This window comes from Anopheles coluzzii, chromosome 3 (genome assembly GCF_943734685.1).
Source record: "Anopheles coluzzii chromosome 3, AcolN3, whole genome shotgun sequence".
NCBI classification, from domain to species: Eukaryota; Metazoa; Arthropoda; class Insecta; order Diptera; family Culicidae; genus Anopheles; species Anopheles coluzzii.
This window is the reverse complement of record NC_064671.1, coordinates 77,568,456-77,596,421: the sequence shown is the minus strand read 5'-3', so window position 1 is coordinate 77,596,421 and position 27,966 is coordinate 77,568,456. Positions and strand designations below refer to the sequence as shown.

General features: G+C 48.4%; 3 protein-coding genes across 3 annotated transcripts; 2 read left to right on the top strand and 1 right to left on the bottom strand.

Moving 5' to 3' along the window:
• The first annotated feature begins 337 nt into the window (after positions 1 to 337).
• On the top strand, positions 338 to 12,442 carry LOC120958331 (AF4/FMR2 family member lilli-like). The gene is made up of 7 exons (XM_040381046.2): positions 338 to 2,048; positions 3,863 to 4,186; positions 4,252 to 5,029; positions 7,391 to 7,554; positions 7,635 to 9,736; positions 9,804 to 9,924; positions 11,059 to 12,442. The coding sequence occupies exons 2-7, from the start codon at positions 4,013 to 4,015 to the stop codon at positions 11,839 to 11,841; spliced, it is 4,122 nt and encodes a 1,373-aa protein (XP_040236980.2). The 5' UTR covers positions 338 to 2,048; positions 3,863 to 4,012; the 3' UTR covers positions 11,842 to 12,442.
• Positions 12,443 to 14,140: 1,698 nt separating this feature from the next.
• LOC120956532 (trithorax group protein osa) lies at positions 14,141 to 23,381 on the top strand. Its single transcript, XM_040378055.2, has 3 exons — positions 14,141 to 15,165; positions 17,755 to 21,342; positions 22,117 to 23,381. The coding sequence occupies exons 1-3, from the start codon at positions 14,938 to 14,940 to the stop codon at positions 22,216 to 22,218; spliced, it is 3,918 nt and encodes a 1,305-aa protein (XP_040233989.2). The 5' UTR covers positions 14,141 to 14,937; the 3' UTR covers positions 22,219 to 23,381.
• On the bottom strand, positions 22,897 to 27,691 carry LOC120956533 (protein Cep89 homolog). Its single transcript, XM_040378056.2, has 5 exons — positions 27,107 to 27,691; positions 25,454 to 26,612; positions 25,254 to 25,383; positions 23,983 to 24,150; positions 22,897 to 23,917 (listed from the first exon to the last, which is right to left on the bottom strand). Exons 2-5 carry the CDS (start codon positions 26,565 to 26,567, stop codon positions 23,602 to 23,604), a joined length of 1,728 nt encoding a protein of 575 aa, XP_040233990.2. The 5' UTR covers positions 26,568 to 26,612; positions 27,107 to 27,691; the 3' UTR covers positions 22,897 to 23,601.
• Positions 27,692 to 27,966: the final 275 nt, after the last annotated feature.

The window sequence follows — 27,966 nt, the reverse complement described above, 5'->3', positions numbered from 1 at the left end:
GTATATGCTCGTGTTGATGTTGTTGATCGTCAACTCTTTAAAACATACCGAAAACTACCGATGCAATTTTGATACTTCTACCGAAAACCGCCAATAAAATCTGGTCACACTGACTGTCAAATCAAATTCTAAACTGCACGTTTTGGAAATCCAAAGCGTTTGCGTTAAATTAGAAAATACTAACAAAATGTGATAAAATCAATGTAAAAATTTGTCACTTTTACACTAAAATAACTTGCATGTTTTAAAAATAACGATAAAAATAAAAAACCAACCACCGAACGTGGTGTGAAATATTTCATACCGAATTTTTCGAACATCCAAACGTCCGAAGCGAACAGCGCACTGTTCTCCTCGCCTTTCCCCCTGGTGCCAGAAGATCGGTCCAACTGCTGAGAAGGGTTGTTGAGTCGCGCGATCGAGTCCTGGTACAGACAGCTCCCTCGGGTGCAGATTTTCAGTGCACATACCAGCGCAAAATAACAACACTTAACCGGACTCCGTCGTGTGATCGCGTGCTAATCCGAAAGGAAGAATAGTTAGCCAAAGGTATAGTGATGCAAGCAACATAAAAAAGGTGCCTTCGCTTGCTGGTAGCTGGTGGAGAAGGGGATTGCGCTACGAGGGTGTGTATGTGTGTGTGTGTGCATGGGCTGGTGGTATGTGGTAAAGTACAAGAAGAAAGGGAAAATGTTGTGCTGCTGCTGCTGCTGCTAACTAGAGAAAGAAAAAGTATGTTGTGGTGAAAATCAGTTTGTGTGCAAAATTGTCTTAAACAACCTTCCGGAAAGGCGTACACAGTCTGCGCCACATTCCAGCAGTGGTTCCATCGGGGAGGGGAGGGGGGCGAGCTCTGCTACTCTCGTTACTTCATTCCGCTTTCGGGGTGGTTCGATGTTGGATGTCGTGGGCAGTGAACGCAGTAGCCATCGAAACACGTCAACTGTGCCCGCCTCTTGTCTGCTTGCCGCAGTTGAGAAGCTTCTCTTACGGCGCAGAGGAATCGTAAGGGAAAATTTCCAAATAATAAGAAAAGTTCCCAAAAAAGATCCGGAGCGGCTGGAGGACTTTCCCTCTTCCCGTGTGTCAAAAGCAGCCCCTGCATAGATCGTGCCTCGACTTCAACATCGCTTGTATGTGTTTGTGTGTTGGAGGGCTAAAAATCGCTGCTAGCATAACGCCCGCTAGTGTGTGTGTGTGTGTGTAAGTGGTGAAGCTGAAGAAATGCTTTCGACGTGCTGCGACGCGTGTGATGGTATTGGTGGAAGAAAAAACCGTTTGTTTATGTGAAATTGTTGGAATTCCTGAAGCGCCCGTCGCCCTACCAGCGAGCGGAAAGCGGGGTGGGTCGGGTTAACGTCGTTGCGTGTTTGTGTGACAAAGTGTGTGAGCAGGCGACGAAACGAAACGACCGGAAGACCGGGTGAAACCAAAAAAAAAAAAAATGATTCAAAAATCCCACAGTGGTGCGTGAATTTCGGTGTGGTTTTTTTTTGCAACATTGGCTGCTCTGGAGTTGTTATGCTCTGGTTGAGCGCACGCTTGCTTCGATGCTTGCAGAAACCGAGAAGCCCCCAATGGCGACCAGTGTCGTATGCGCATCGATTTTTGTCCGTCCCGCATGCACGCTAATCGTTGAGCTAATTGCTTATCGGGAAGCGAATTAAAGTGCAATTCGGGCGCAATTCGTAGAAAGGGGCTAATGATGGTACGCGTTGCCCTGTCCTGGTAACGAAAGGTCGATGGTAGCGCCGATCATATCCGATCATCGATCATGCAGCATCGCGCGGAGGGCAGTGGCCAATGATCTTTTGCGGTGCAGTTGTGCCATTACGCCAGCCGGATTCAGTTGGGAATGAAGTGATGTGAACCAGTGAACAAAACTGTGCATTTATACTAGTAAACCAAGTTAGTAAGAAAGTGAAGAATCGATATTTATTTGTGTGACAACCCATAAAGCAACCGTTTGAAACGAATCCCCTCCAGATAAGGTGAATAATCAGTCAGATAGAAAACCACAGCAGCGGCGGCAAGCATAAAAATTAAAGGTACGTGTTTTTTATGCAAAAACAAATTCTTGCCATAACGATCCATCCTTTTTTTTTCGGAGCACGAAGGGGAAACAAAGTGTTTTCCGGTGCTATCACTTGTACCATCATCCCGTATTCAAATAAAACTGTTGATCTGCTCGATTAGTTTCACTGCTTCCTTTCTTCTTCTTTCCCTTGCCTGGCTTCCTTTTTTTCTCTTGTTTTTTTTTTATACGCTCCGCCACCACCACGGTGTATCATTTAATTTGCATTCAATGAAATGTAAATGATGTGTGCGATCTCCGGTGTGTCGGTGCGCCGGTGTGCGAGTTTTATGTTTCCGTTTGATATCTCTTTTCCCATGTTGCGCGCGCCCATATGTCGACGATGGGTAGTAATGTGCCGCTAAAGGGAGGAGGGAACCGTTTGGAGCGAACTTTCTTTCTTCACACTCTGATTTTTCTGATTTTTATTCGCTCGCTGAGCTGAAAGCGCACACGCTTTGTAACGCTCATCTAGTCGTGCGAGATCGGTATCAATGAAACATTACAATATACTGGTGTATTTTTTTTTTTAGATTATACTTACAAGTGCAATGCACATCAATTTACAATGTGTAACAACCGTCGGGTTCGTCGCTTGCAATCCCGTTGAAGTCTTTTGAATGCAATCGTTGGCATGAAACCTTTCAAAGCGGCATTTTTGTACCAATAATCATTTAGTGATAATGAAGCTAAGCAGATACAGATTTGAACTTGCTTAAACGAGAAAACTCGATAAGGTAGAATGTGTACAAAGTCTCTTTTCTCGCTTGTTTCTATATATAATCAAACATGATTTTTTGCCAATCAAACGTTTCAAAATATATTTTAATTTTGGTGGTATTTAAAAGGCATGAGAATACGTACTACTGCAGGAAAAATGTCAAATAAAGTAAATAAATATGAGAAAAGGTTTGAATTGGATAAATAATACCTTTTGAAAACCTCTATCTTTGAGTTCTTTGTTTTTGGGATCCATCTTTACTGGGAAACAGCTCAATTTAAAGCTCACCAAAAACAAAATAAAAATGTAAAATTACATATTTGTATATATTCCGTTCAGCAATGCGCTTATTAACACGTACACGCTATTAAATAAAGGAAATAAAGACAATAACTATTATTTTATTTTTTTTAAATTTTTTAAATGTTGTATTGCCTATTTTAATATTGACACAATTGACTTAATATTTAATAATGACGATAATTATTATTTTAAGTTTGAACAACGGTGAGGAGGATCAAAACAGTTTTTTATGATTTTTCTTTTCTGATTCCATGAATTTTCTCTTGTACAAGTTCTTCTGTCTGTAATTTGATCAAATCGAGACTTCATATCAATAACTGGTGTTGTATCATCTTTGGTAACACTCTCTACATATAAAACACTCACTAGAATCTTTTTAGAATGTGTGAATTACAAGAAAAAACCATCTGTAAAGGGGCGAAAGCATTCCAAAGCTTCTTATCTTCATGCACAACAAAGAAACAACAACCCCTCCTAGGTAGTCATGCAATCGCGCATGACTTGCATGCAGAATTAGAAACGCCACAACGGCCATTGATTGAAATGCAGAGCAATCACTCAGCTTAAGAGAAACAGGGAATTGTTCTAGAGCCCCCTCCCCCCACAGCGAGTGTGAGAAAGCGAGCACAAATGTGCGAAGCATATATGTTTGTTGCATTTTTATTATGCACATTTTATGCTTGCTAGTTTTTAAACGAACCCAACGAGCAACACGAGTAGGGAATGTAAATTAAATCGTTTTTTTTTTTCGTTTTCTTTTACAGAAACAAACCACAACATTCGATGAATCGATTCCCGGTCCGGCAATCGATCGGCGAAGAGAACAAGTGTTACAGCCCCGCTGCAAATCCGTACATTTCGTAATTTACAAAGACACACGAGGGGGTAGGAGGGTGAGAGCAAAAAGTAAAGCCATGACGGAATTTCTGCCCCTCTGCGACGTGCTGTTCAATGTGATCTCACTGGCCGGCTACTTCTGTGACGTCGTGTTCGATGTGGTGCTAGGGTACGCGCTGTACGAGCGGCAGAAGTTCGCCTACTTCGCGGCGGTCATCGTGATCGTGTCGTTCTCGCTAGTAATCTCACAGGTAAGTTGGTAGTGAAAAGGCAGTTTTTTTAATGTAAATTTAATCCCTCTCTTTTACTCTTACAGATTGTGTCCATCCGGTGGTACTTGAATAAGCGCAAAATTCGCAATGCCAGCGCGTCGACCACCGGGCCACCGGACGCGGAAGCCAACGCGCCCGGCAGTGGCAGCAGTCTGGAGAAGAAGAAAAAGAAACCAAACAGCCTGAACGCGGCCAACGGCCAGAGCGTGGCCGGAAGGGGCGAAGAGGCCGAAGGCAGAATGGCCCCCGGCGGTGGTGGTGCCTCCCGCACCTCCGAGTACAGCCGGTACATAGTGCTCGCGCTGCACGTCACCCAGCTCGGGGTGCTGTGGCGGTACGCGAAGCTGTTCGTGCCGGTCGACCTGCGGCACGTGAAGCACGAGGTGCGCGACCTCTGCATGCTGCGGCTGGTGCACGCGTTTTGCGAGGCCGCCCCGATGCTGCTGCTCCAGCTGTACGTGCTCGTGACGCTGCAGAGCGAGGCGCAGCTGGCCGCGGCACTGAAGCTGAAAACGCTGGGCCATCACCACCATCACCTGCCGCCGAGTACCGCGCTGGTGCAGCAGACCAATCTGGCCGAGCAGCAGCAGAAAACGTTCCGCGATCTGAACATGGTGTCGGCCACGCTGTCGCTGTTTAGCGTGTGCTGGGCGCTGGCCAGCTTTAGCAAGAACGTGCGGCTGCAGAACGTCCACCGGCTGGTGCTGACCTGGCTCGGGGTGATCTTCCAGTTTCTGTGGCGCCTCGGGACGGTCATTTCGCGCGTCATCTCGCTGACGGTGTACGCGTCCGTGTACAGTCACTGGGTGTTTCTGGTGATAAGTGAGTAATTCGGGGAGGGGAGGGGGATGGAGAAAGGCTATGGGAGGGCTACAGGGGGACGGGTCCATTGCAGGCTTGAACTCATGACGGGTATGTTATTGAGTCGTTCGACTTGACGACTGTACCACGGCGCGGCCTAATATTATCTAGTGTTATATGTTCTTTTAAGCGTCGCAAACATTTGGTAACATCAAAGGAGTAGTAGTCGAGTAGTCATCAAAAGTTTTGGGCATCAAAAGTAAAGGATCCTTCGATCACATAGTGCATCTATGTGACCAGTCACTAGTTTTAAAACAAACATGCGCACTGAGCAACTAGTTTTATACGGTGAAATGCTATCAGTGTTTCTCCACGGAAGCCTTTTTATTGCAATACGTGTGAACCTTTTTTGAACTTTTTCCAGCCTGTCAATTCTAGTTACTTGTACAGGGGAACCAAGCTACTGAACGCATACTCAATTATTTGACGTACAAAACAATAATACAAAGATTTTAAGCACAGTGGATCGTGGTAGATTCTACTTGTCCTTAGAATATTTCTTAACGTCCTGTTAGCCTTGGTTAGTACCGAGTCAACATGTCAACAATGGCCGCTTGCCCTCTTAAGTTCGTAGACTGAAATTTCAGCCTGTCAGCTGTATGCATTGTATAGCAGTTTTCGAGCCACTATCAAAGTGGGATTAATATCCAGGTAGGCTTATCCCAAGGTTTATGTACTTAGAAGGGTGATTTTTATCGCTTCTGCTTCTGAATGAAGATTTTAAGAGTGTTTTGTGTATTCCTCAAGCCTCCAGAAAGCTTGTTTGAGCAAAAGTTTTCACCCGTGCTGTCAAAAAGCGACGCTCAATTTCCACCACCTGATCTCTTTAATACACCTTGGGATAAATGAAAACACCACCTTGTTTTGCCTTTTTTCGAGTAGGTACTCGAATCTAATTCTAGCTTTGAGGCTGAAATAATCTAGGAAGAAAAAAGCTGACTAGAATCATGAAGGGATTTCCCCATTGATGGAACAACAATTTACATGACAGACTCAGTCATTGCCATTGCTACGTCGTTAATAAATAAATTACATAATAGTGGGTCCAAAATACTGCCCAGAGGCCACTGCCTGCGGATCGGCAAAATTCTTCGGAAAAAACTGTCTCCTATTTTAACTCGTACGCAGGGTGACGCACTAAGTAGGAATCAAGCCACCTAATTAATCCGGAGTGGAAACCAAATTTTTGAAAATTTAGTGATTAGCATTTGAATATTAACATAATCAAATGCAGAGTAGTGTTGGGTTTCGTGAATCGTTTGTTGAGATTCATTCATATGAATCTTCAGTGATGAGTGAATCTCGAATCGACTCTTCAAAGAACCATGTATCTCTAAAGCATCTCCAAGAATTTATGAATCTGTTAAGGTTCATGAATCTATAAGATTCATAAATCCATTAAAATTCATATATCTCCAGAGATTCATAAATCTATCAAAATATTGAATTTGAGCGATCTTGCCTAACAATATGCCTGTCGGAGCTTCGAATCACGCATGGATCGTCTACCCGTAGCAAAACAAACTATCTGGCTGCGTGGTACTTGCCAAGAAGTCTCGACGGCCTTTATATACTGGCATGATCTCGTAGGTTGTTACTCCAAGAAGAAGAATAATGAAAAGCTCAAGCTCTACGAATCCATGGAGATTTATGAATCCCTAGAGATTCGTGAATCTTTCGAGATATATACATCTTTCGGGATTTATGATTCTTTGGTGATCCTAGAATCTTTGGAGATTCTTGATTCTTTGTGTTAGATGATTCTTTAAGATTCACTAATCTTTGTAATAGAGATTCAGTATCTTTGAATCATTTAAAAGATTCATTTAGATTCATGAATCTGAATCAGATTTACCCAACACTAATGCAGAGTTAAAATCAGTATAGATTGTATCAACTTGCATCCATTTTATCTGGCTTCTCAAAACAGTAATGTAGAAACTGCACTATGTTTTTTTGCTGTCTAAACCCATGTTGTAGTGGTGTTGGAGAACAGTCCCTAGCAATAGGTATAGGTCCCTAGAACAGAGTATAGAAATAGATTCATAGTTAGAAAGTGAGGATCTGTCTCCTTTTTTATGTACAGGATATATTCAGGATTTTTTCCAAACAGCTGGGAAACACCCAGATTGAAAAAAACTACTGTCTCCGGGATGTTATTAGAACCTTAGGACCTTAGGAGCTTAGGATGGTTTTACTTTAGCAGCTGGCGAGCGAATGTCTTCAATAGTTAGTGCCGGAATCGGAATATCCACTGTATCGGGAGGGACAAATGTTGATGTTTATGGAGTTTATATTAATGTTGTTTCCCCTTTTTTTCAGTTCTGCACTGGTTTTCAATGTTTCTGTGGCTGATTTCGCCCAAGAACGTGTTTCACGGGGAGCGCATTTCGCGGCTTAAGAAGACGACGCTCGGCGGTTTGATTGCGTTCGTGTACATCTTTGCGTACATCAATCTGCAGGAAGTGAGGCATCGGCAAAAGATGGTAAGAAAAAACCCGTCGGTAGCAAAACTTCCAATTTCTTGCAGCTCTAATTCCATTCCACCCCCCTCAAACCATTACAGCTCACCTTCTACGTGGTAATGTTTGCGGAAAACTGTCTGCTCGTCTGCCTGTGGATGGTCGGCGTGTGGCCAAACCGGCCGGACGGTTGGTATCTCGTGCCGCTGTCCGTGCTGGGCAGCTTTGCCGCCGGCCTGTTCTTTATGGTCGTGTACTACCGGTACTTCCACGTGCGCCGGCTCGGGTACGAGGCGGGTGGACGCGTGGCGGAGAAGTGCGCTGGTCACTGCGCCCCGGATGGATGCCGCTGCCTGGCCGGGCACGAGCACGGTATGGATGGTGGTGGTGGTGGTGGTGGCGGAGGCGCCGGAGGCAAGGGAGGTGGCGGTATCGGTGGAGGCGTTGGGCGTGGTGTGCTGAACGGTAATGGCTGCCAGAAGTATCCACACGCGATTCCGGGTGTGTTTAACTGCCGCTTTTCGAACCCGGTCAATGCGGCCACGAAGCGGAAAAAGAAGAAACCGACCACCTTTGTGCCGCCGCCGAACTTGGCGATTGCATCGCCGAATGCAAACGCTGGGGGCGGTGTGAACGATCATGCTGTGACGAGCCAGCTGCTTCAGCAGCAACAATCCCACCAACAACTGCAACTTCCATCACATCAGCAGCAACATCAGCAGCAGCAGCAGCAGCAGCAGCAGCATCACCATCAGCAGCACCAGCAGCAGTATCTACAGCAACAACCATTGCTCTCACATCAACAGCAGCAGCAGCAGCACCAACAGCAGACACTACAGCAGCAGCAACAGGAGCTTCAGCAACAATACATGGGCCCGATGGCCATCCCCTTCTGGCGGCGGCCGCTGCCACGATCGCACACCGGCGGCTCGAGCGAGAACGAAGGCAGCAGCGTCGGTTCGCGGGTAAACATCCAGCAGAAGCTGCAGGAGAAAAAGCAGAAGCAGCTGGCCGAGCTGAAGATCATCGAGGAGGAGATCAAGCAGGGCAAGCTGGGCGGCCCGGGTGGTACCGGCACGCTCAGCTCCGGGGACGACGCGGGCAAAACGACGCTGCCGCGGCAACCGATCCCGCGCGCTAAGAAGCACATCGATCTCGATCCGATCGAGTGGCGTACTTCCAGCCCGGATATGGCGGAGATCGTGGCGAACAAGTCGTTCAACGACCTGAACCTGCTGCTCGCGGCCAATCTGGACGATGTGAATAGCTTGAACAAGTTCAACAGCAACTACGATCCGATCTACAACAGCTTCGGGCTAAACGGGATCAACATATCGGCGCTGGTCAACCTGAAGGGTGGTGGGGGTAGCGGTTCGGCGGGTGCGCTAGTCGATGCCACCGGGCAGTCGGCATCGTCGTCGGCAGTACCGGGCGTGGGACCGGGCGTAGGTGGTGCGGGCAACCGTAACATGTCGCCGATATCGTCGCAAATCTCGGCCACCGAGAGCAATTCGCTCACGCGCCAAGTGCTGCCGCGCTCCAAGATACTGCCGAACAACATCCCGCGCAATCCGTTCGCCGAGAACTATCGGGGCAACTTTGTGAATCTGTACGCGGATGCGGCCGCCAGCACACCGGCGGCCGGGCTGATCAATGGTGCGGCCGGCGGTGGTGCCAGCGGCAGTGGGGCCGGTGTGCGGGCACCCTCCATCAGCCCGCGGACGACGGAGATTGCGCAGTCGAACCGAGCCATCCTGTACGATGCGCACGGGCGGCTGTACACCGATGCGAACCATCCGCGGCAGGTGTCCGGCACGTACAGCAGCACGGAGAATGCGGGCGCCGAAAATCTGCCCTTCCCGTACAATGTGGTGCCGCCGCCCCGGAGCAAGCTGGACAGCCGCGGCACACCGACGACGCCGGTCCCGTCCGGGTCGGCGAGCGGCAGTGCGAACAACACGAACAGTAGCAACAAATCGGGCCGCACCTCCGCGACCGCCACGATGGCGGCGATCGTGGCGAGCGTCGGTGGAGCGGGCGGATCCGCCGGTGGATCCAGCGGTGCCGGAGTGATCAACAACCTGAACAACACCAAGCGGCAGAACATGCAGCGGGCCAAGACGCCGGAAATTCTGCTCGCCCCGCACTATCTCGAGAACTCGCGCATCTACTTCGACTGGGTGGCACGGGAGGCGGCCAACTTTAGGTGAGTAGGTGGTACGGTGGAGTGTGTGAGAGGAGATGTTATATTTTTTGGGTGGTCGTATTCGTAGATTACAAGAATCGGAACGTGATCAACCGATGGAAAGCAGCGGAGACGAGAACCTGGACAACTCTGGATGCGACGATGGACACAACGGACATCATCGGATACCTTCGGATATTGATAGTCAGGTAGGTGTTGTTGATTACTGGTAGGTTAAGGCACTGGAATAGGATGCGGGATGCGTTTCTGGAGTAGCTTAGGGTCAAAATTACTTATTTTATGGTTTCATGAATAATTCTTGGATTGGAAATGAGTTGGGATCAGTTCCAAGACAGTTCAGTATCAGTTACTCAGATTCTAGACCAGTTAGGTACTAGACGCTATCAGGACCTGGATTGATATGAGTTTGGATTGATATCTATGGAAAGGATTTGTATACATTCGAGACATCTGATACGTTTGAGTCAATTTCAGGATTTGAAATGAATTGCGATCAGTTCCCAATCCGTCATTAGTTCAGTATCAGATAGGTACGACGTAGCTGGCATGTTAAACTTAAGATCTGATAAAGATCTGTTCAAAATTGGGAGACAACAGATGCTAAACATATATAGGGATAAACATCAGATTCTAATTGAGATAGACATCAGATCCTAATGGGATATACTTTAAATTCTATTTGAGATAGACTCCAAATTTTTTATTGGGGTAGACATCAGATTTGGTGTATCCGTATCAGAAGGGCAATAAAACTTCTATCGTTTTGTACTAAAGCAAAGGTTCCGGTTCAGTTTCTAGATCAGAATGTGCCCAAGATTAATATCTGGACGCGAATAAGTTAGTTATCAATTTCTGGATTGATATAGCTTTGATGTCTATCTGAGCGAGTTCTTCCTATAGGAAAGGTTCAATTTGATAGATAGGATAGGTTCGGCACACCAATAGATGCAATATCAATTTCTGGATCAGTGTAAGTCTAGGAAAACGATTATATGAAATCGTGGTCTTGTTAGGTTCATGGTCTGTTTCAGGATTTCAATTGGTTGCGATCCTTTCCTTAACTGGGATAGGTGCTGATAAATTCCTGAAGCAACATAGGTTTTGAAACAGATATTGCCCGGGGAAAGGGTTAGTATCAGTTTCTGGGACAAGATGGATCCATAATCAATTCCAGAAACAAAAGATCTCCATCTGGTTAAGTTTGGGATAAGGATTTTAGACAGTAACTTAAAAAGCCCAAGAGTATATCTCAGAATTGAAATGTGTAAACTTCAAACTAAACCGACATATCCAATGTCCTCCAAATGTTTGTATTTTTACAGGTCTCACTACCCCGTTCCTACACACTGCCCCGCGAGTTCAAGTACTACCGCCGAAACAAGGGCCGCAAGGTGAAGAATGAGCATTTCATTGCCAGCACAAACAGCAGCGATGGCGATGTGGACAGCGGAGATGACAACGAGTCGGAGCGGCTCTCCAACCTTTCCTCCAGTTCGCAGCGACGCGTGAAAAACGCCACACCGTGCACAAACCTCCAACCAAATGGCCATCACGTTCCATCGTTGCAGCAGCAGCAACAGCAGCTTCTCCAACAGCCATTGCCTCGCCAACGGTTAAACAATCTGAATAAAGGCATGCCACAGCCACCGATCAGCGCATCGATGGCCCTGATGTACGCGGGTCCCGGTGGTCCGGGCGGATCGCCCAGCGGTACGATGCTGCTCACGAACGGACAGGCCATACCGGCGGGAAACGTTAGTCGACAAACGCTTAATGCAACGCCTCAAAATCTTCACCAACCACCCCTACCTCACGTGCCGATCGGGCTAGCGAACGGGTACAATCTAACGGGCGCGGGAGACCGTAGCAGTCCCGCCCTGCCCGCCCTACTGTCCGGCAGCGACGGTAGCCCAGTCGGGATGGTCGGTAAACCGGGAGCGGTGCATAGCTTCGATCTAATTAGCGGCGTGGAAGGGGCGGCGGGTGCTGTACTGCCACCGTACCATCCCGGTGGCGGTGCAGCTGGTGGCAATGGTGCACGTCCGACGCGTTTCCGCATGTACGGTACCAAGAATGGTATGGTGCGTCACGAAACCAAGCTGTAGAAGCGATGCTTGGAAATGAACGCATCCCCCCGTAGGAGGTAGCTAATTTATTAACCTTTCTGTGCAAATTACTGTACAAGTTAGAATTCCGAGAGACCGAGTTCGGATTTACAGTGTGTTGTAAAAAGCCTACCCTAGGAAAGCCATCGGTTCTCTATTGTTTTTTTTCCTCAATTTTAAAATACCCTTTTTACGTTAGATGGTTTTAACAGTTTGAGGAAGAAATGAAGAAAACGTGCTGTTACGTGCTGGCTAAAATAACGTTGTGATATAATTTAACCACGCCATTACATCGTAACACGCGCATCGTGGACACACTGTAGGGAAGTGTTTAAAAAAAAATAATATTCGCATACACAATTACACACAGACTGCCAAACGTGTTTGTAACGACACGATATCGTTTTATTTTAATGCAATGAGCGGGCGTAAAGGACAGGTCAGGTGAACGATTCACACCAGAGCCGTTCAAGGAAGGCTCCGGTGGTATTTTAGAACTCGGTTGAAAATGAGATTGTAATTTATGCGCCAATTTAGGGAATTGTGTTTTAATGTTGTCAATAATAAATAAACGGAACTATTTTATTTTATTACAATGGAAGTTTTATGAGTGCTGTTACCCAGTGGCCTCTCATGATATAATGTTACTGTGGAAAACTGTAAAACTAATGGTGTACTAATATATATATATTTTTTAATTACAGTGGAACCCCTCATAACGAGTTCAATTCGTTCCAATGACTCACTCGTTATGTGGGAGGCTCTTTTTCATACAATTTCTATGAAAAGTAAAATAGTTGGTTCCAGATCAAGAAAAGCGCAGGTATATTGGGATCATATGCATCACAAGCATACGAAACACCTCCAACTGGCAACAGTAATGCATTGCTCAATTCTTAGTATCGAAATTCTCACCTTCACGAGCAAGTAGATCAAGAATGCATGCATGTCGCTAATATTGCCCAGACCCGAAGAGAGCCCTGTCAAATAAGAAGGACGGAAATGGAGCAATTAAACTGAAGACATTACCTAACTTACTCCTTCTTCTTTTTTTCTTCTTTGGCACAACAACCGCTGTCGGTCAAGGCCTGCCTGTACCCACTAGTGAATTGGGCTTGGCTTTCAGTAACTTTTTGTTACCGTAGCAGTATAGTCAGTCTTACGTATGGAGGCACGGTCTATTCGGGACTTGAACCCATGACGGGCATGTTGTTACGTCGTACGAGTTGACGACTGTACCACCAGACCGGCCCTAACCAGACCAAACTTACTCCACCTATGGTAAAATTCTCAGCTCCGCTATCTGATCTGAAAAGAGTTATCTGGACGTGAAGTGGACGCGCCGGCTTTTTTCGAATTTTGTATGACCGCGGGAGTTTTGGATTAGCAGTGGGCGTAAATGTGTCATCACCCTTACGCTTTTCCTCCACACTTATACACTACCCACTTAAGGAAATAGCTTAAGATATTTAACGATTTTTAGTATTGAAACTCTCGAAATGGTCACGATTTCTTATTGGGAACAAAAATGAAAATTATCTTTATGCGAGATTTAATTCGTTAAGAGGGTTATCCGTAGAGCATTTAGATTTCCTCGTTGTGCGAAAAATTCGTTAGAAGAGGTACTTGTAATGAGGGATTATGCACTGTACTAACAAAGGCCCTGTTACAGGATTATGCAATATAATTTTAGAAATATTGAATAAATTCAGGATTAAGGCACAAAGGTTTTTTTAAGACAACTCAATTCCCATGCCTCATATTTTTACTAATCCTCTGCGCCTGCGGCATCTTTAATGGTCCCTAGAACATTAGTTCGATATCCTAAACATCTCGGATAACCATGCCTAAATATAAAAAGTTATAGTCAGTTCTGTAAAAGTATTAACATCAGTTCTGAAAATTAATATAATGGCTTTGCTAAGTGGTTTTATTATTATCTAGTTGTCAACATGCTTGCATCAGCATAGCCAAAGCCCCTTTATTAGAATTTTATTATAGAGCTGTGAAAAATAATTAATTCAGAACATTCATATGCAAAAATGAAAAAGAAAGGCAACAAAAACACATTTCAAGCGCACCCAAATCCCGTGCCACAAAACAAGCACATCATATTGCATACCTGCAGGCGTTCAGTGCGTATCATATTGCATACTTTCGGGCGTTTATGAAGGTCATGCCATTGCTAGCCGCATGAAGGCATTTACGCATTAGTTTTTAAAAACGTTCCAAAATAAGGAACTTTTGGTTAGTTGTAAATTAGGTCAATCAAATCAATGGTTGCCTTTTGTAATCAAAATATTTAAAAATATCCACCCCAGGGCAAGGATTGTCACAGTTGCTGTCCGATGTACTCACCTCGCTTCGTTCGGCATTTGACAGCTACCGCGGTTTTTGACAGCTCAGTGCGAAGTTTTGCGTCCGCCAGCCAGCCAGCCACCACCAGTCGGGTCGCTCGCTGTAGTTTTTTATCATCGGTGCAGATTTCACAAACTCTTCTCGAAACTCACACACATACGGTCGACCGGACCCGGACGAGTAGTAAATCGAATCGGAAAACCTCCTCCCAACAGGAGACGTGTCCCGGCGGTTGTGTGTTGCCGCGTTGTTCCCCTCCTCCCCCATCAGTCCCGTTTGTCCGACCGGAACGGGCACGGGGTGTGTGGAGGCTTCCCTGCACGGCGTGTAGAAAAAAGGATTGTGTACTCTGGTGTGTCGTCGCACACGCGTAACGAATAGCAGAACCACGGAGCGGAGCTCATACGCCGCAGCAGGTGTTTTGTGGGTGTGGAATTGCGGGAGGGGGCGTGATTTGGTGGTGAAAAGTGTGTTTTGTTCTGTGTTGCCACAGTGTGTGTGTGTGTGGGTGTGGGTGAGGTGAAAGAAGGGAAAGAAAGCACCGGCTGCATTCCGTTCCCGGGATCCGGCGGTACACGGCAGAGTGCCTTGGAGAGTGCTGTGGACGCGGGTTGCAGTAGGGTGCGGTAACGAGCCGTCGTCCTACGCAGCAAAGGAAAAGCTGCACGCTCATCGGCAGACACACACACTGCGAACGCGAATCGACACACACACACACGATCCCAGGTCGGCAGAGAAATGTCGGAGAAAGCAGCAGTCGTCACAGCAGCAGCAGCCGCGGCCGTTCCGGCACCGCTACCGCCAGCTCCGGTAGTGCCAGCTCCGGCTCCGGCAGCAGCAGCAGCAGCAGCAGTAGCGGCACCAGCAGCAGGAGCAGCAGCAGCAACAACAACAACAACAACAACCACACCGCCAGCTCAACAGAAGTTATCGGAATCGGATGATTTTACCGACAATTCGGCAGAAGTAAGTTTCCACACGGACATTTCCGGACTGGGCATTGCGGAAAAGAAGGAGAACGGCAAGCAGAGGAACGCGGGTGAAAGCAACCACATCTGTCTGCCAAAGGGCAGATTGCACAACAGTATATAAACAAACTTGACCTTTTTTCTTCCACCCCCTGTTTGTTTCTTCGTACGCAGTAGGGTGCGCGGAACTGCAAGCTTTGCAATTTGGACCTATGTCGGGTGGCCCCTCCAGTGGAAAGGGGGAGAGGCAGTATTTTAGGGTGGCAAACAGCATGCGTGTGGATTGCGGGCATTCAAGCGTCCCAGCGAAGCATCTCACTAGTAAGAGAAGAAGGGGAGCTAAAGGAGCAATGAGCCAATTGCCTCATCCGCTAACTCCTCCAACATGTACACAGGGTTGCATGCTTTAGGCACATCCAGCACGATCTGTGTGCACAGTGATGGCATCTTTTGGTTTTTCCTTCGCTACCACGTGTAACGTTGCTGGGTTCCGGGCTAGTAGTAGTAGTCGATATATCCCCCTTTCTAAGCTTCTTTTTTCTGTGATTTATTACAGCACCGTGTGCGGACAGCAGTGTTGTGGCGCAGCGTATAAAAACTCTTCTTTACCGTTTGACTGAAGCGCTGCATTTATTGGGATAATCACACGCCGCGCACGCTTTGATCGGCTTTTTGGGGGGCGATAGGGCGAAATTGGAAAACGTTCAGTCAGCTGCAGCCCCGCATCGGCCGGTGACGCCGCGTGGCTGGAAAGCGGAATGAATTGCCCGGTTGTTAACCGCTAGCAGAGTGCGGGGGGGTTATTAATTCGATTTGGCACCCGGCAACGCGAGATGTGGTTTGTCCAAGCACCGGTAAATTGGGTGGAGAAGAAAAAAAATTGAAGAGAGACATATCGCCACCTTTGTTACCTCGCTCTAACGGCCAACACGCACACACACATGCTGCGGGGAAGGAGAAAATACCAAAATTTCTCCTACATACACTGCCGGCTATATTCCCCGGATGGTAAGAGCAAAAAGCGTCGCCATTGTTTTTGCAACGCCTGCTGCTGCTACTGCTCCCTGTTTCCCGTACATTGGCAAGATGTGCGATTTCGTGCATTGGCTGTACAAATGGTTGGAGCGATTTTTCTTGCGTGAAAATTGATATGCAGCAGCCGTAGCCGCCGCTGTAACGGGGCAGCGCAACGGGCCTAGCCCCGCGAGTGAAAGGCAATCGAAACAGAGAGAAGAAGAATGAGAGAGAGAGAGGACACACTGCTCTGGTAGAGATTGCAGCCGGTGCCCGATGCGTTTACATGCTTGAATGGTAAATTCAACAGCCCCGTTTTGGTGTGATGAGGATGATGATGATGATGGTTACTGTTTGGTCAATCGGAGAGATATGATGATCTACCTACCTACCCACACCCCCTGCTTTGCACTATCAATCGATCACCACATTGTTCAAATACGTTTCGGTAGAAGAGAGTGCATGCTCATGATCATCATCATCATCGGTCGGCTCGGATGGTGTTGATCCAAGTCGCCGATCGCAACGCTTGCCTGCGCTTTTCTTCCCGCACCTCTGGCCGCGTGTTTGCGCCGGCGCTAACGATTCCGGCACGCATTCCGGGAAACCATGCGCCGGCGAATAGGTTTGCCAATTAGGTTACCTCGTTTTTTTTTCTTTTTTTTGGGTTTTCATCTTATTTCCCTTTTTCTATTTCGGAAAGGAAAGCCCACACAAAAGGGGGGGGAGGCTTTTCTTTTTTTTTTCTTTAGCGATGGAAGGGGGAAGGGCGGTTTTAATGGTTTTTTTTTCGGCCAGACTAAAGCGAAACGGTAATTTTGGTTTAGCAAAGACATTTCGGTCCAATTTTTTTTTGTATTTTCGGGAAAACGGATAAAAACATATCGAAAAACGGCACGAAAGGCATGTAAAAACAAGTTTCATATTAATTAAGGGGTTGAACTCTTTTGCTTTTCAATTTTGCCTTCTGCAAAGACTTGTGTAAACGAAGGCAATACGTTTGGGTAACGTTGTAACCAATTTACAGGGTTTTCCAAGTCAGTTTTGAATACATTTCAAAACAAAATTCCACATCGATCTGACATTTCATTTCCATCAAACTAATTTTGATTTCTTCAGCATGATTTTCAACACTTTAACGGGCTGCTGCCATAGTTTTTTCGCCTTTGCCTGTATGTGGAATACAGGGTTTTCCAGGTCACTTTTGAATGGGCACATAATTATTCACCCGCCTCCAAGATGTTTTTCAACAGTTGTCAAATTGTGTATTTGCATCAAAATAAAATTTACGTTTTTACACATGATTTTCAACACATCACAAAGAACCGTCACACTCAATCCAGCTTGAGATGTGTTGAAAATCATGCTGAGGAAGTTAAAAATTACTATGATGGAAATGAAATTTCAGATTGGAAATCGACTTGGAAAACCCTGTATGATTATGTGTGAAGGAACACGCAGATACATACATGCTGTTGAAATCTAATTTATTGTATTGTCTATGAAATTCGCTAGACAACAATTGTAATAAAATCGTCACTAATTTAAAAATTATACAAAATCCCCCTTCCAGAACACAAAGGAAGCCAATCAGGAGGACACTTCGCAGCAGAGCGGTCTGGCGACGGTCGAGTCCGAGTACGATACTGCCTCCGATTCGCCGTCGGACGGCGGCGAGGAGGAAGATGAAGAGGACGATTACGAGGAGGAGGAAAGCGGTGGCGAGGAAGAGGAGGACGAAGAGGATGACGACGGTACGGAGGAGGACGACGAGGACGACGGTACCGAGGAGGAGGAGGAAGACGAGGAGGACGACGATGATGTGATCGAGGTGCACGAGCGGCAGAGCGGCGACGGGCAGGAGCAGGACGCGGAAAGCCGCCGCAAGGTGGACGACGACGAGGACCGCAGCAACCCGCAGTACATCCCGAAGAAGGGCACGTTCTACGAGCACGACGACCGGACGGCCGAGGACGATCTGGACGATTCGGGGGTGGACGGGGACGAGCAGCGGGCGAAGCGGAACGAGGACGGGCTCGGTGAAGGCGATTCGCACGGTGGCGGCGGTGGTGGTGGTGGCGGTGGCGGCGGCGGCGGAGGCGGTGAGCTCGGAGCGCCCGGAATGTACGGGGGCGAGCGGCGCGGTTCGGAGAAGGGCGGCGGTGGCGGTACCGGTGGCGGAGCCGGAGCGAAGGGAGCCAAGAAGTGGCAGGCATCGGCCGACCGGTGGACGCACGACCGGTTCGACGAGAGCGAGCAGGCCCCGAAATCGCAGGCTGAGCTGGTGTTCGCGTACGGGTACGACATCCGGAGCGAAGATGGGCCGCCGAAGGCGCGCAGGAAGCGCCGGTACGCCCGCGGCCCGAACCGGTACACGCGCAACTGGGAGGACGAGGACGCGTACCAGAAGTCGTCCGGGGCGGAGCACCACCAGCGGCACAAGAAGCTGCCGCGGCCGGAGGAGTTCCCCGAGCTGGCGGGCGGCGCCAACGGGAAAAGTGGTCGGGCGACGGGCCGGGGCCGCCGGGAAGGCCCGCCGAAGGGTGGAGACGGGCAGCGAAGGCAGTCCGGCGGGACGGAGGGTGGTGTTGCTGCTGGTGGTCGTGCGAAGTCGTCCGATGTGCGGCGGGCGGGTGGCACCGGGCCGGACCGCTCGATGGGCCGTTCGGAGCGGGTACGATCGGGCGATTGGGCCGCGAGTGCGGCCAGTGGCGATCGTGACCGGGAGCAGGAGCAGCGGGCCGGCGATTGGGAGCAGCGGCCCGAGTACGGAGGCGGCAATGGGCGGTATCGCAACGAGGAGCGCGGCGCGCGCAACAATTATCATAACAAGGAGAACAAGCTCGCCGGCAGCGGCGGGCGAAATAGTAAGGAGAAGGAGTACAAGGTGATGAGCTCGCTGCAGTACAAGGGTCAGGCGAGAAACAAAAATGGCGAAGCAGGAGGAGCTGGAACGGGTGGCAGTGGGGTTGCACCGATGGGAGCTGGAGCTGGGGCAGGATCGGGACAACCGGGTGGTAGTCCGGGACTGGCTGCCGCCGCCGCTCCGATGATGCACAGCAGCAGTGCCGGTGCGCTGTCCGGCAGCAGCAATAGCAACAAGATGAACAACCATGGCCCAGTGCAACAGCAGCAGCAACAGCAGCAGCATGGAAACAGCACCAGCCCCGGAGGTGAACGCATCCACCACGCGGACCCGAACCATCAGAGCAGAATGATGAACGTGGTGACGACATCGGCTTCGCTGGGTTCGGTGCCATCGGCCGGGGTGCAGCAACAGCACTACGGCATTCATGGCCAAATGGCGCAGCATCCGCATCAGCAGCAGCAGCAACAGCCGTCCCAACCGCCTCAGAAGATGAAACAGGGCTACCTGGAGGAGGACCATTCGAAGTATGTACCTCTGTACGCGGGATCAGCGCCAATGCAACAGGCGAACGCAGCCGGTGGGCAGCTTCCGATGAGTCAGCGATCTCAAATCTCACCCCGCGCAATAGTGGCACAACCCGCTCCGCCGACAGAGCAGGTGTCGTCCGAGCGCATGCAGCTGGAGTACCAAGCGATGCCGCAAGGGTACGGTGGCCAGCAGCGACCGTTGACAGTTCAACAGCAGCAGCAGCAGGTTGCTAATCAAATGCAACATCAGCAGCAGATGCTACCGGCGGAGGTTCCTCGTGCGACGAAACGATACTCGACACAGCGGCAGCGATCCGCGATGGAAAGTGCGGCCAACGTTAATGCGATGCAGGTGCAGCAGCAGCAACAGCAGGTGCAACAGCAGCAGCAACAGCAAGCGGCCGCTGCGGCAGCAGCGGCAGCAGCAGCCGCCTCCATGCACGAGCAGCGCCAGCTGATGCAACAGCACCAGGAGCAGATGCTGCGGCATCAGCACGAACAACAGCTCAACAAGCAGAAGCAGCAGCAGCAGGTGTACGCCCAGCAACAGCTGCCCCAGAGCGGACCGGCACCCGGTGGGCTGCCCATGACGCTGCAGCCCGCCGAGTATCACGTGGCCGTCGGCAAGACGCACCAGCAACCGCCTCCGCCGCCGCAGGGCGCTCCGGGTGGCCAAAGCGCACCGGTCCAGTACCACCAGACGGCGGCCCTCTACTACGCGCCCGCGCCGGGTGGTGCTGGTGGACCGGCGCCGGGCGAGTACGTCACCGCGGCCGCTCCCGGCGGTCAGCCGCAGCAGCAGCAGGCGCCACCACCGCCGCAACAGCAACCGTCCCAGGCGCCACCACCCCCGCAAGCCCAGTATGCACCGCCCCCGTACGCAGCGCAAGGACCGCCGCCGCAACCGCCCCAGTCCGCCCCGTACCTGGCGGGTCCCGTGCCCGCCCCCAGTGCCTACTTGCCAGCGCCACAACCTGCCAGCGTGCCGCAGCCCGGCCCGCAGCCGCCCACGGGCGTCGTGCCGGGCGGTGGTGCACCGCCCCCGCCGATGAACTTTGTGCCGGCGCTCGGGCCACCACCGAGCGGGGCCGCACCGGGCGTTAGCCCGGCCCAGTACCCGACCGCCTACGCCGCCAGCTTCCAGACCGGGTACGCACCGGCCGTCGGTGTCGTGCCGCAGCCCGTGCCCGGTGGCCCACCGCCATCGGCCGTCGTCGCCGGTCCGCCCACCGGAGGCCCCGGTGGACCACCGCCGCCGACCGCGCTGTACCAACCGTCCGGTGGCATCACGTACTACGCACCTCAAACGCAAGCGCAAGCACCCCGCCCACTGCCCACCGGTCGAAGGCCGACCGCCGCTATACCGATTCTGGCCCCGCCGGATCGTAAACCGGCCGGAGCCGCCGCCACGCCCGCCAGCGCGAGTGCGGCGAACAAATCGGGCGGGGCGACCAGCCGCTCCACCGGGGACGAATCGACGGCAGCGAATGCTGCAGAGGGTGGGGCGGAGGGTGCCGGCGGCTCTGCGCCGGCCGACAGTGGCGAAAACATCGACCACATCCTGGACAACATGTTCGTGCAGCGCCCCCAGTATCAGCCACCGTCGCGCAAGAGTCCGTCGCCCGCGCTGGCAGCAACTGCCGCCGTCGCCGCAGCCACTACGCCTCAGCAAGCGCCGGGCGGTAACGAAACACCCAACGGGGCTGTGGACGCAGCCGGCACCGAGGGACAGGAGCCGATGGATAAAATTGGAGAGTCTGTTAAGGTAAGGTTGGAGATGAGATATTACTACAGGGTTTTCCAGGTCACTTTCGAATGGGCACATAATTATTCACCCCCCCTTCAAGATGTTTTTCAACAGGTGTCAAATGGTGTATTTGCTTCAAAACGAAATTTCAGTTTTAAACGCACATCGGGGTACATAGTCCGTACTTGCTAGTGTAATTTAGATTTTCACTAGCGCATCTAGCGACGGCTAGTGGAAGCTTTTTTTTAATCATTGAGGGAATGGCCATGCCGGATCTCAAATTAAAGTGTAATTTTCACCGTTTTTCGATGCGAAAATGAATGCAATGAGTGCAGAACATGTGTGTTTAACTTTTACAAAACTTTTACAGTCCAGTTTAAGTAAAAAACATGTAAAAATAACATACTTTCTGAAGCGGTTCCAAATTGTTTGACAAAATGCTTCAGTCAGCCGCCGCCAGATGCGACAGTGAAAATCTAAATTACTCCATGAAATAATGTTATTTTTCCATGTTTTTTACATATAGTGGACGGGAAAAGCTTTGTAATTGATAGATAAATATGTTGTGCAAGTATTTCAGCCATTTTAGCATCAACAAAACGGACAAAAACTACTTAAATTTGAGATCCGGCATGATCGATTCCCAAAAAAAAAAAACTTCCACCAGTCGCCGTCAGGACGACGGACAATGTATCCCGGCCTTAACATTCGAAACTGACTTGGAAAACCCTGTATCGCATGGATTTTTACTTTACTCTATGACGCTAATGCTCTCGGTCCTTTTTTTTGCAGAAAATGTCCATCCAAGACACGGATAAACTGTCCATCGCCGGTGGTGTGCCAGCAGTAGAGGCCAAAGAGGTTGCGGCCGGTGTGAGCGAAGCGGTTGAATGACGCTACTAAAAGCTAGCGTGCTGATCGTGGAGTAGTAGTAGCGCCGCTGCTTGCAATATAGGCTTACGTTTGGTCATCCCTGGGAACGCACCCAGGGAGGAGCCATTGTAATGATTGTCTGTTCAGAGTGTTGTGTAGTAGCAGAGTACTACTTCGCTTAGGTTTGTTTTTGTGCTACTCCCGCGAGAGAAAGAGAGAGAGAGAGAAGGTAGGTGTATCGTTTTTTGACTATTTTTCCCAGTAACACTAGGAAACATCAACAACGATCGACTGTGTGATTTGAGCAGTAGTAATTGTGTTGTGCACTCACGGCTTCACGCGCCTGTACACGTGATTCATACAGAATTGAATTGATTTGTCGAACTACAAATTGGCCGCTGGCAAGGAAGAAGTGGGTACGAGAAGTAGAAAAGTAACTTTTAGGGGCCCTTTTGGTTTTTTGTTTGTTTGTTTGTCCCTCCTCGCCAAGTAGAAATGATTTAGTGATATTTACATCAAACTATATTTATCTTCCTCTCTTGCGCAACCCTGACTAACCTATCATTGGGCAAATGGGCATCTAATCAGTGTGTGCGTGTAGTTGCTGTGTGTGAGTAATACAACCTACAAAAAAGGAGTGACATTTAGAGCAGCTTCAGGCATAACAAGAGAAAAGGCACGCGCGCGTACGTCCAGTCCAACGACAGAATACACGAGCTATTAATTATGTAAGAAAAACCTGTGTGTACAGCAGAACAGATTAAAAACAAAAAATAGATGCATCCCTGCACCGCAACAGTCACAAAAATCGAACAGATTTAGCCTGCAGCAAGAAGGCGGAAATAATCACCGGAATCACGTGCTCCACCACCACCAACACACAGCTGCACTTTTTTCTCTCTAATTTAACCCTTCGATTCCTTTCACGTCATCAAAACCAAGCAATACGATTTCACGAAGCAGAACAAAAAAGCACCGTCTATAGCCAATAAGAATCACAGAGGAGGTGTGAAAGAGGCAAAAAAAATCTAATTGTATTTATATATTGATTACGAAGAAGAACAAAACAAACCGGTTAGAACGAGCCCAAAACGGATTTCGCATGAGTTTTTGCAGCGTAGTGTTTAGGAGCAACGATAGAAAAGAAAGAAAGAGCGAGAAAAAAAATGTATGAAGCAATGAAAAACATATGAAGTCATTATCTAAGAATGAAATAAAAAAGAAAGTATAATCTATCAAAAGTGCGCAACTATATCCTGAAAACGGCCCGAAAAATTGATTGTAAATCTGGCTGAATCAAGCGAACATAATATGCTTTGTACAGTTTTCTCTATATTTTGTTTTGTTTTTTGTTTTTTTTTTCAGAAACATTGAGCGATTGACTAATGGATTTGCATCGTCCGCTCAACTGTGGCGCTGAAATTGGGCCTTATCTGCTAGAATCTTACGTAGCGTATCCTCCCGCTGGCGCAGCCGACGCTGCAGCTGCTCCTGCTCGACCTGGAAGCGTTGCTGCTGCGCCTGGAGCTGCCGGTCGCGCTGCTGCAGCTGGTCCTGCAGTGCGCGAATGTTGCGCCAGCAGTCGGCCAGCTGATCTTTGCGCTGTTCCGAACCCTTGTCCCAGCTGATCATGGTTTTGAGGCGCTGCTTCAGTATTTCCTTCGATTGTCTGGTGCGCTCGAGCGTTTGCTTCAGCGTAGTGTTCTTTCCCATAAGGATTCTGCGGTGTACGGGTATCATTAGCATTTAAACAAACCTCAAATATTCCTCCCGTAAGATATTTACTCATTGATTTCTTTCTGCCGCTCGAAGATGCCCTGCTGCTGCCGGTGGTCCTGGCGAAGCTGCTCAAGGTCGGCCGTTCGTTGGCGGAGCTCGGTCCGCAGGGATTCCACCTCCGTTGCCGTACGGGCACGTTCCTCGCTGTGCTGGTGTCGAAGTTCCTCCAGAAGTCTGGCAAGTGAATGAAATGTATTAGAACAGCAATGTACAAGGTTTTCCAAGTCATATTCGAATGTGCACATCATTATTCACCACCTATACGATGATTTTCAACAGCTGTCATATATTGTATTCGCATCACAAGAAAAATTTCAGTTCTTATCAGTGCTGCAAAATGTCATTTTAAATGTCATAAAAATAATCTGACTGAAACAAAATCCATGTCAGCGTCACGTACTCAATATTGATAGTCAGAGGTGATACTCAAAACGATTGGTGTGACTAATGCATGCGACCAACGCTTGGTCAGTCACTATGTCAAAATTTGTTTTACTGTGTTCAGTTGTGCAAAATTTCACTGACATCATGACAAATTCCGGCTGAAACAAAATAATGTCAGCGTCACGAGCGCTACTGTGATCAAATCTGACATAGTGAAACAAAGCATGATCTTTTTGCTTCTGGGGAAAAAATACATGCCAAGTATAATGTCGTTATTATCACCGACATAAAATGTCATGACCATGTGAGTGACCAAGAGATGGGTGCTACAAAAAATGTCACCAAGCATGTGATTGGTCTCCCAACTGTTTGAGTCTCACCTCTGATCATCTCAGTTGTGTACGTGAGCTGATTTGAGCTTCGTTTCAGTCATGAGTGTTGGTGACTGAATCAGTGGCATTTGGCAGCACTGTTCACAGCCAGAAAAAAATCATGATAATGCTTGCATTAAGCTCAGCTTGTCAGCCAGAGTTTCGCGTTTCACTAAAGCACTCGCACATCGCATACGGCATGTCATGACGCAATGAACATCAAGCTAACATGGATATGTTCACTGTTTTCGTTGGTGAATATCTTGTAATGATCATGACATTTTGCAGCACTGGTTCTTACACATGATTTTCAACTTGAGCACAAAGAACTGTTAAACTCAATCCAACTTCCAGCGTGTTGAAAATCATATAGAAGAACTGAACCATTATTGTGATGTAAATACAACATTTGACAGCTGTTGAAAAACATATCGCAAGCAATGAAAAATGTTGTTGACATTCTAAATTGACTCGAATAACCCTGTAAAGCATTGCGGGTAGAAGCTTAATCAGTGCACATACTTTTGGCATTCCTTCAAACTATTCGCGACAACCTCTGGATTTTGGTTCAGATTGCGCAGTGAGGTCAGCTCCCCTTTCGCGCGTGAGTAAGCTTCCTGCAGTCGCTCAATGTCTAGATTTTGGGCTTGTACTGGTTGAAATAAAATCATGCATTATTGTATGAGCGTTTTTTCTGATTGCAGGCAGGAAACAGTTCTTACCTTTCTGTTCGTAACATTTGAGCACCTCCACCAGCTTTTCCTTCGCCAGATCGGCCCGCTTCCCCTGCACCTCCGCCTTGCTCCGCAGCACATCAACCTGCGCCTGCAGGCGTGCCTTTTCCGACGCCCATCCGCTCTGACCGGCCCGTACCTCTTCCGCCATCTTCTGCAGTGCTTCGTTTTCCTCCAGCACCTTCTTCAGCTTGCCGGTGAAACTGGCCAGCTCCGATTCGTACCGCTGCACCAGTGCCGTCTTCTCGGCGATCGTTTCCTCGTACGCGTTCAGCAGCGGTCCGAGCGTGTGCGAATTCACCGGCCCCCAGTTCAGATTGTCCTTCGCTCCCCCGTACGTGCTGTCGACAAAGTCGAGCCGGGGTATGTCGGTCCTGCCCTCGCGGATCGTGTCCTGATACCGTTCGATCTGTACATTTAGCCGGTACACGAGTATCTTCATCATTTTGACATCGTTCCGTAGATCGGCATTTTCTTTTGTCAGTAGGCTTCGTTCCGCTTCAAAGCCGGCGCAACGGTCGCAGCTTTTCGCCTGAATGGCTTCGAGCGTGCGCAGGCTCTGCACCGCCTGCTGGTACTCCTTCTGCAGCTTTTCGTGCTCCACCGCGAACTGATTGTTGCACTCAAACACGGCCGTCAGCTTCTTGATCAACTTCGCTATCTGTTGGTCCTTCAGCTGTAGAAGCTTTTCCGCCTGGCGATGATGATGATGATGGTGTGAAGGGGCAATTGTGTCGTGCGATTTGGTAATCGCATCCTCTTCTGTGTCCGATCCGGAACCGACACCGGCCACAGCCGTTAGATCGTCCACACTTTTGCTACGACCGACGATCGCACCGGAATAGGTTAGAGCTGTACCTTGAGGTGATGCTCTTGGTTTGCGGCGTGTGTGCGTCTTGCGCTTGTGGAACCGTGTCTTGCCGGGAATGGGTGGGTCAGGATCGCGCGGAATGCTATCGGCCGGTATGCGGTAGAAATCGCCCATCTCCGAATCGGTCCGGGCGACGGAAGACGACGCAAGATCGGAATGGTCGGCAAAGAGCTGTGAGATGATACGAAACACGGGCTCTACGTTGTGACGCTTCGGCAGTCGGGAGCACATGATCGAGTTGTAGGACTCATTTTGGGGAGTAACATTTGAAAGTTTCTGAAACGAAGAGGAATTTAGAGGAAATTCATTTTACAAAGAATATGTGGAACGGTCCTGGGAATTGAGTTTTTGAAGAAGAAAAAAAGTTTAATGACGATGACCCAGGTTGTAAATGTACAAAACGTGTCATTTGTGGGCGTTATGCTGTAACGCAGTTTCCAAGCAAAATGTCAATTCAAAAATAAACAAATAAATCACTCCAGCTCATTATCCTTGACCTACTAGGCGAACCCAGGCAGGGATGACAACCGTTTATAATTATTTGAGCTCGACCTTTGCAGCTAAACTATTGGGATTTGTTACGAAATTCCCAAATCTTTTAATCTATTCTTTATTCTAGTTCTACAACAAAGAAAAGGATACGCGCCTAGTGCCGTTTCAAATTTATTACCCAACTTCTGTACATTCCGCCGAAACTGGGTCGTTGTGGTGTGAGTGACCACTTACACAAACCGCATTAAAAAAAGAAGGGAAAAGCAGCTGGAACTTACCCCACGCTAGCTGGTGTCACCCCCGTGCAATAAGTTATTACTTCACTGCTTCATCTGCACCCAACAAAACGATGGATCTGTACACGGGATAGCAAGTAAATTAAACACTTTTCCTACAGCGCACTGTAACACATCTGATGCTAAATAACTTTACAAAGACGGTGAACCTAACCCCGATCGACGGGGGCGCACGTTTCATTGAAGAAAATGGGCGGAAAACTGTTCATCGTCGTACGAAATTTCGGTTAGTTACAAATGTCACGAGCAAATAAACAAACGCGCGCGCCGTTGCGATGGGGGAGAGTAAACAAACGCAGTGGAGAGAGAGAGAGCGAGCGAGAAACTAAACGAGAGCATGAGAGTGGATTCTTTTTCGAAAATGGTTTTTTTAAATTTGTCGCGGATATTCTGGATAAATTTGGTTAAATTCAATAAAATCGAATTAAGACTGATTTTGTTGACGATTTTAATGTTAGTTTTAATTTAATTTAAAAAAATACATACGTTGCAATGTGTATAAATAGAGCATTTATAAAAATCTTACTCAGTAATCTATTGTGATTTACAATATTAAAAAAAAATCATATTATGACATTTTTTGAGCGATCTTAATTTTATATTGGATCTAATTTACGACGTTTTTTCAGTTTTTTTATGGTTAATTTCACAATATTGTGAAAAGTCTCGAACATAAAAAGGCCTAAATCAATCGAAAGGATAGACCATACAACAACAAAAAAAAAAAACAACAAAAAATGTTACAAAAGAAAAGTAGCAAGATAAACATAAAAATAAGATATATAAGTATAACATAACCATCAGTAGCTGATGTTAATAGGACGTTAAAAGAGTTGCTAAGT

Excerpts from the sequence above, each read along its gene's own strand:
- LOC120958331 (XM_040381046.2), top strand. The coding sequence starts at position 4,013 with ATGACGGAATTTCTGCCCCTCTGCGACGTGCTGTTCAATGTGATCTCA. Across the intron at positions 5,030-7,390 it reads CTGGGTGTTTCTGGTGATAA|TTCTGCACTGGTTTTCAATG; the intron begins GTGAGTAATTCG and ends CCTTTTTTTCAG. Across the intron at positions 9,925-11,058 it reads CTTCGGATATTGATAGTCAG|GTCTCACTACCCCGTTCCTA; the intron begins GTAGGTGTTGTT and ends GTATTTTTACAG.
- LOC120956532 (XM_040378055.2), top strand. The coding sequence starts at position 14,938 with ATGTCGGAGAAAGCAGCAGTCGTCACAGCAGCAGCAGCCGCGGCCGTT. Across the intron at positions 15,166-17,754 it reads TTACCGACAATTCGGCAGAA|AACACAAAGGAAGCCAATCA; the intron begins GTAAGTTTCCAC and ends TCCCCCTTCCAG. Across the intron at positions 21,343-22,116 it reads AAATTGGAGAGTCTGTTAAG|AAAATGTCCATCCAAGACAC; the intron begins GTAAGGTTGGAG and ends TTTTTTTTGCAG.
- LOC120956533 (XM_040378056.2), bottom strand. The coding sequence starts at position 26,567 with ATGTGCTCCCGACTGCCGAAGCGTCACAACGTAGAGCCCGTGTTTCGT. Across the intron at positions 25,384-25,453 it reads CAAATGTTACGAACAGAAAG|TACAAGCCCAAAATCTAGAC; the intron begins GTAAGAACTGTT and ends TATTTCAACCAG. Across the intron at positions 23,918-23,982 it reads CGGCAGAAAGAAATCAATGA|AATCCTTATGGGAAAGAACA; the intron begins GTAAATATCTTA and ends CGTACACCGCAG.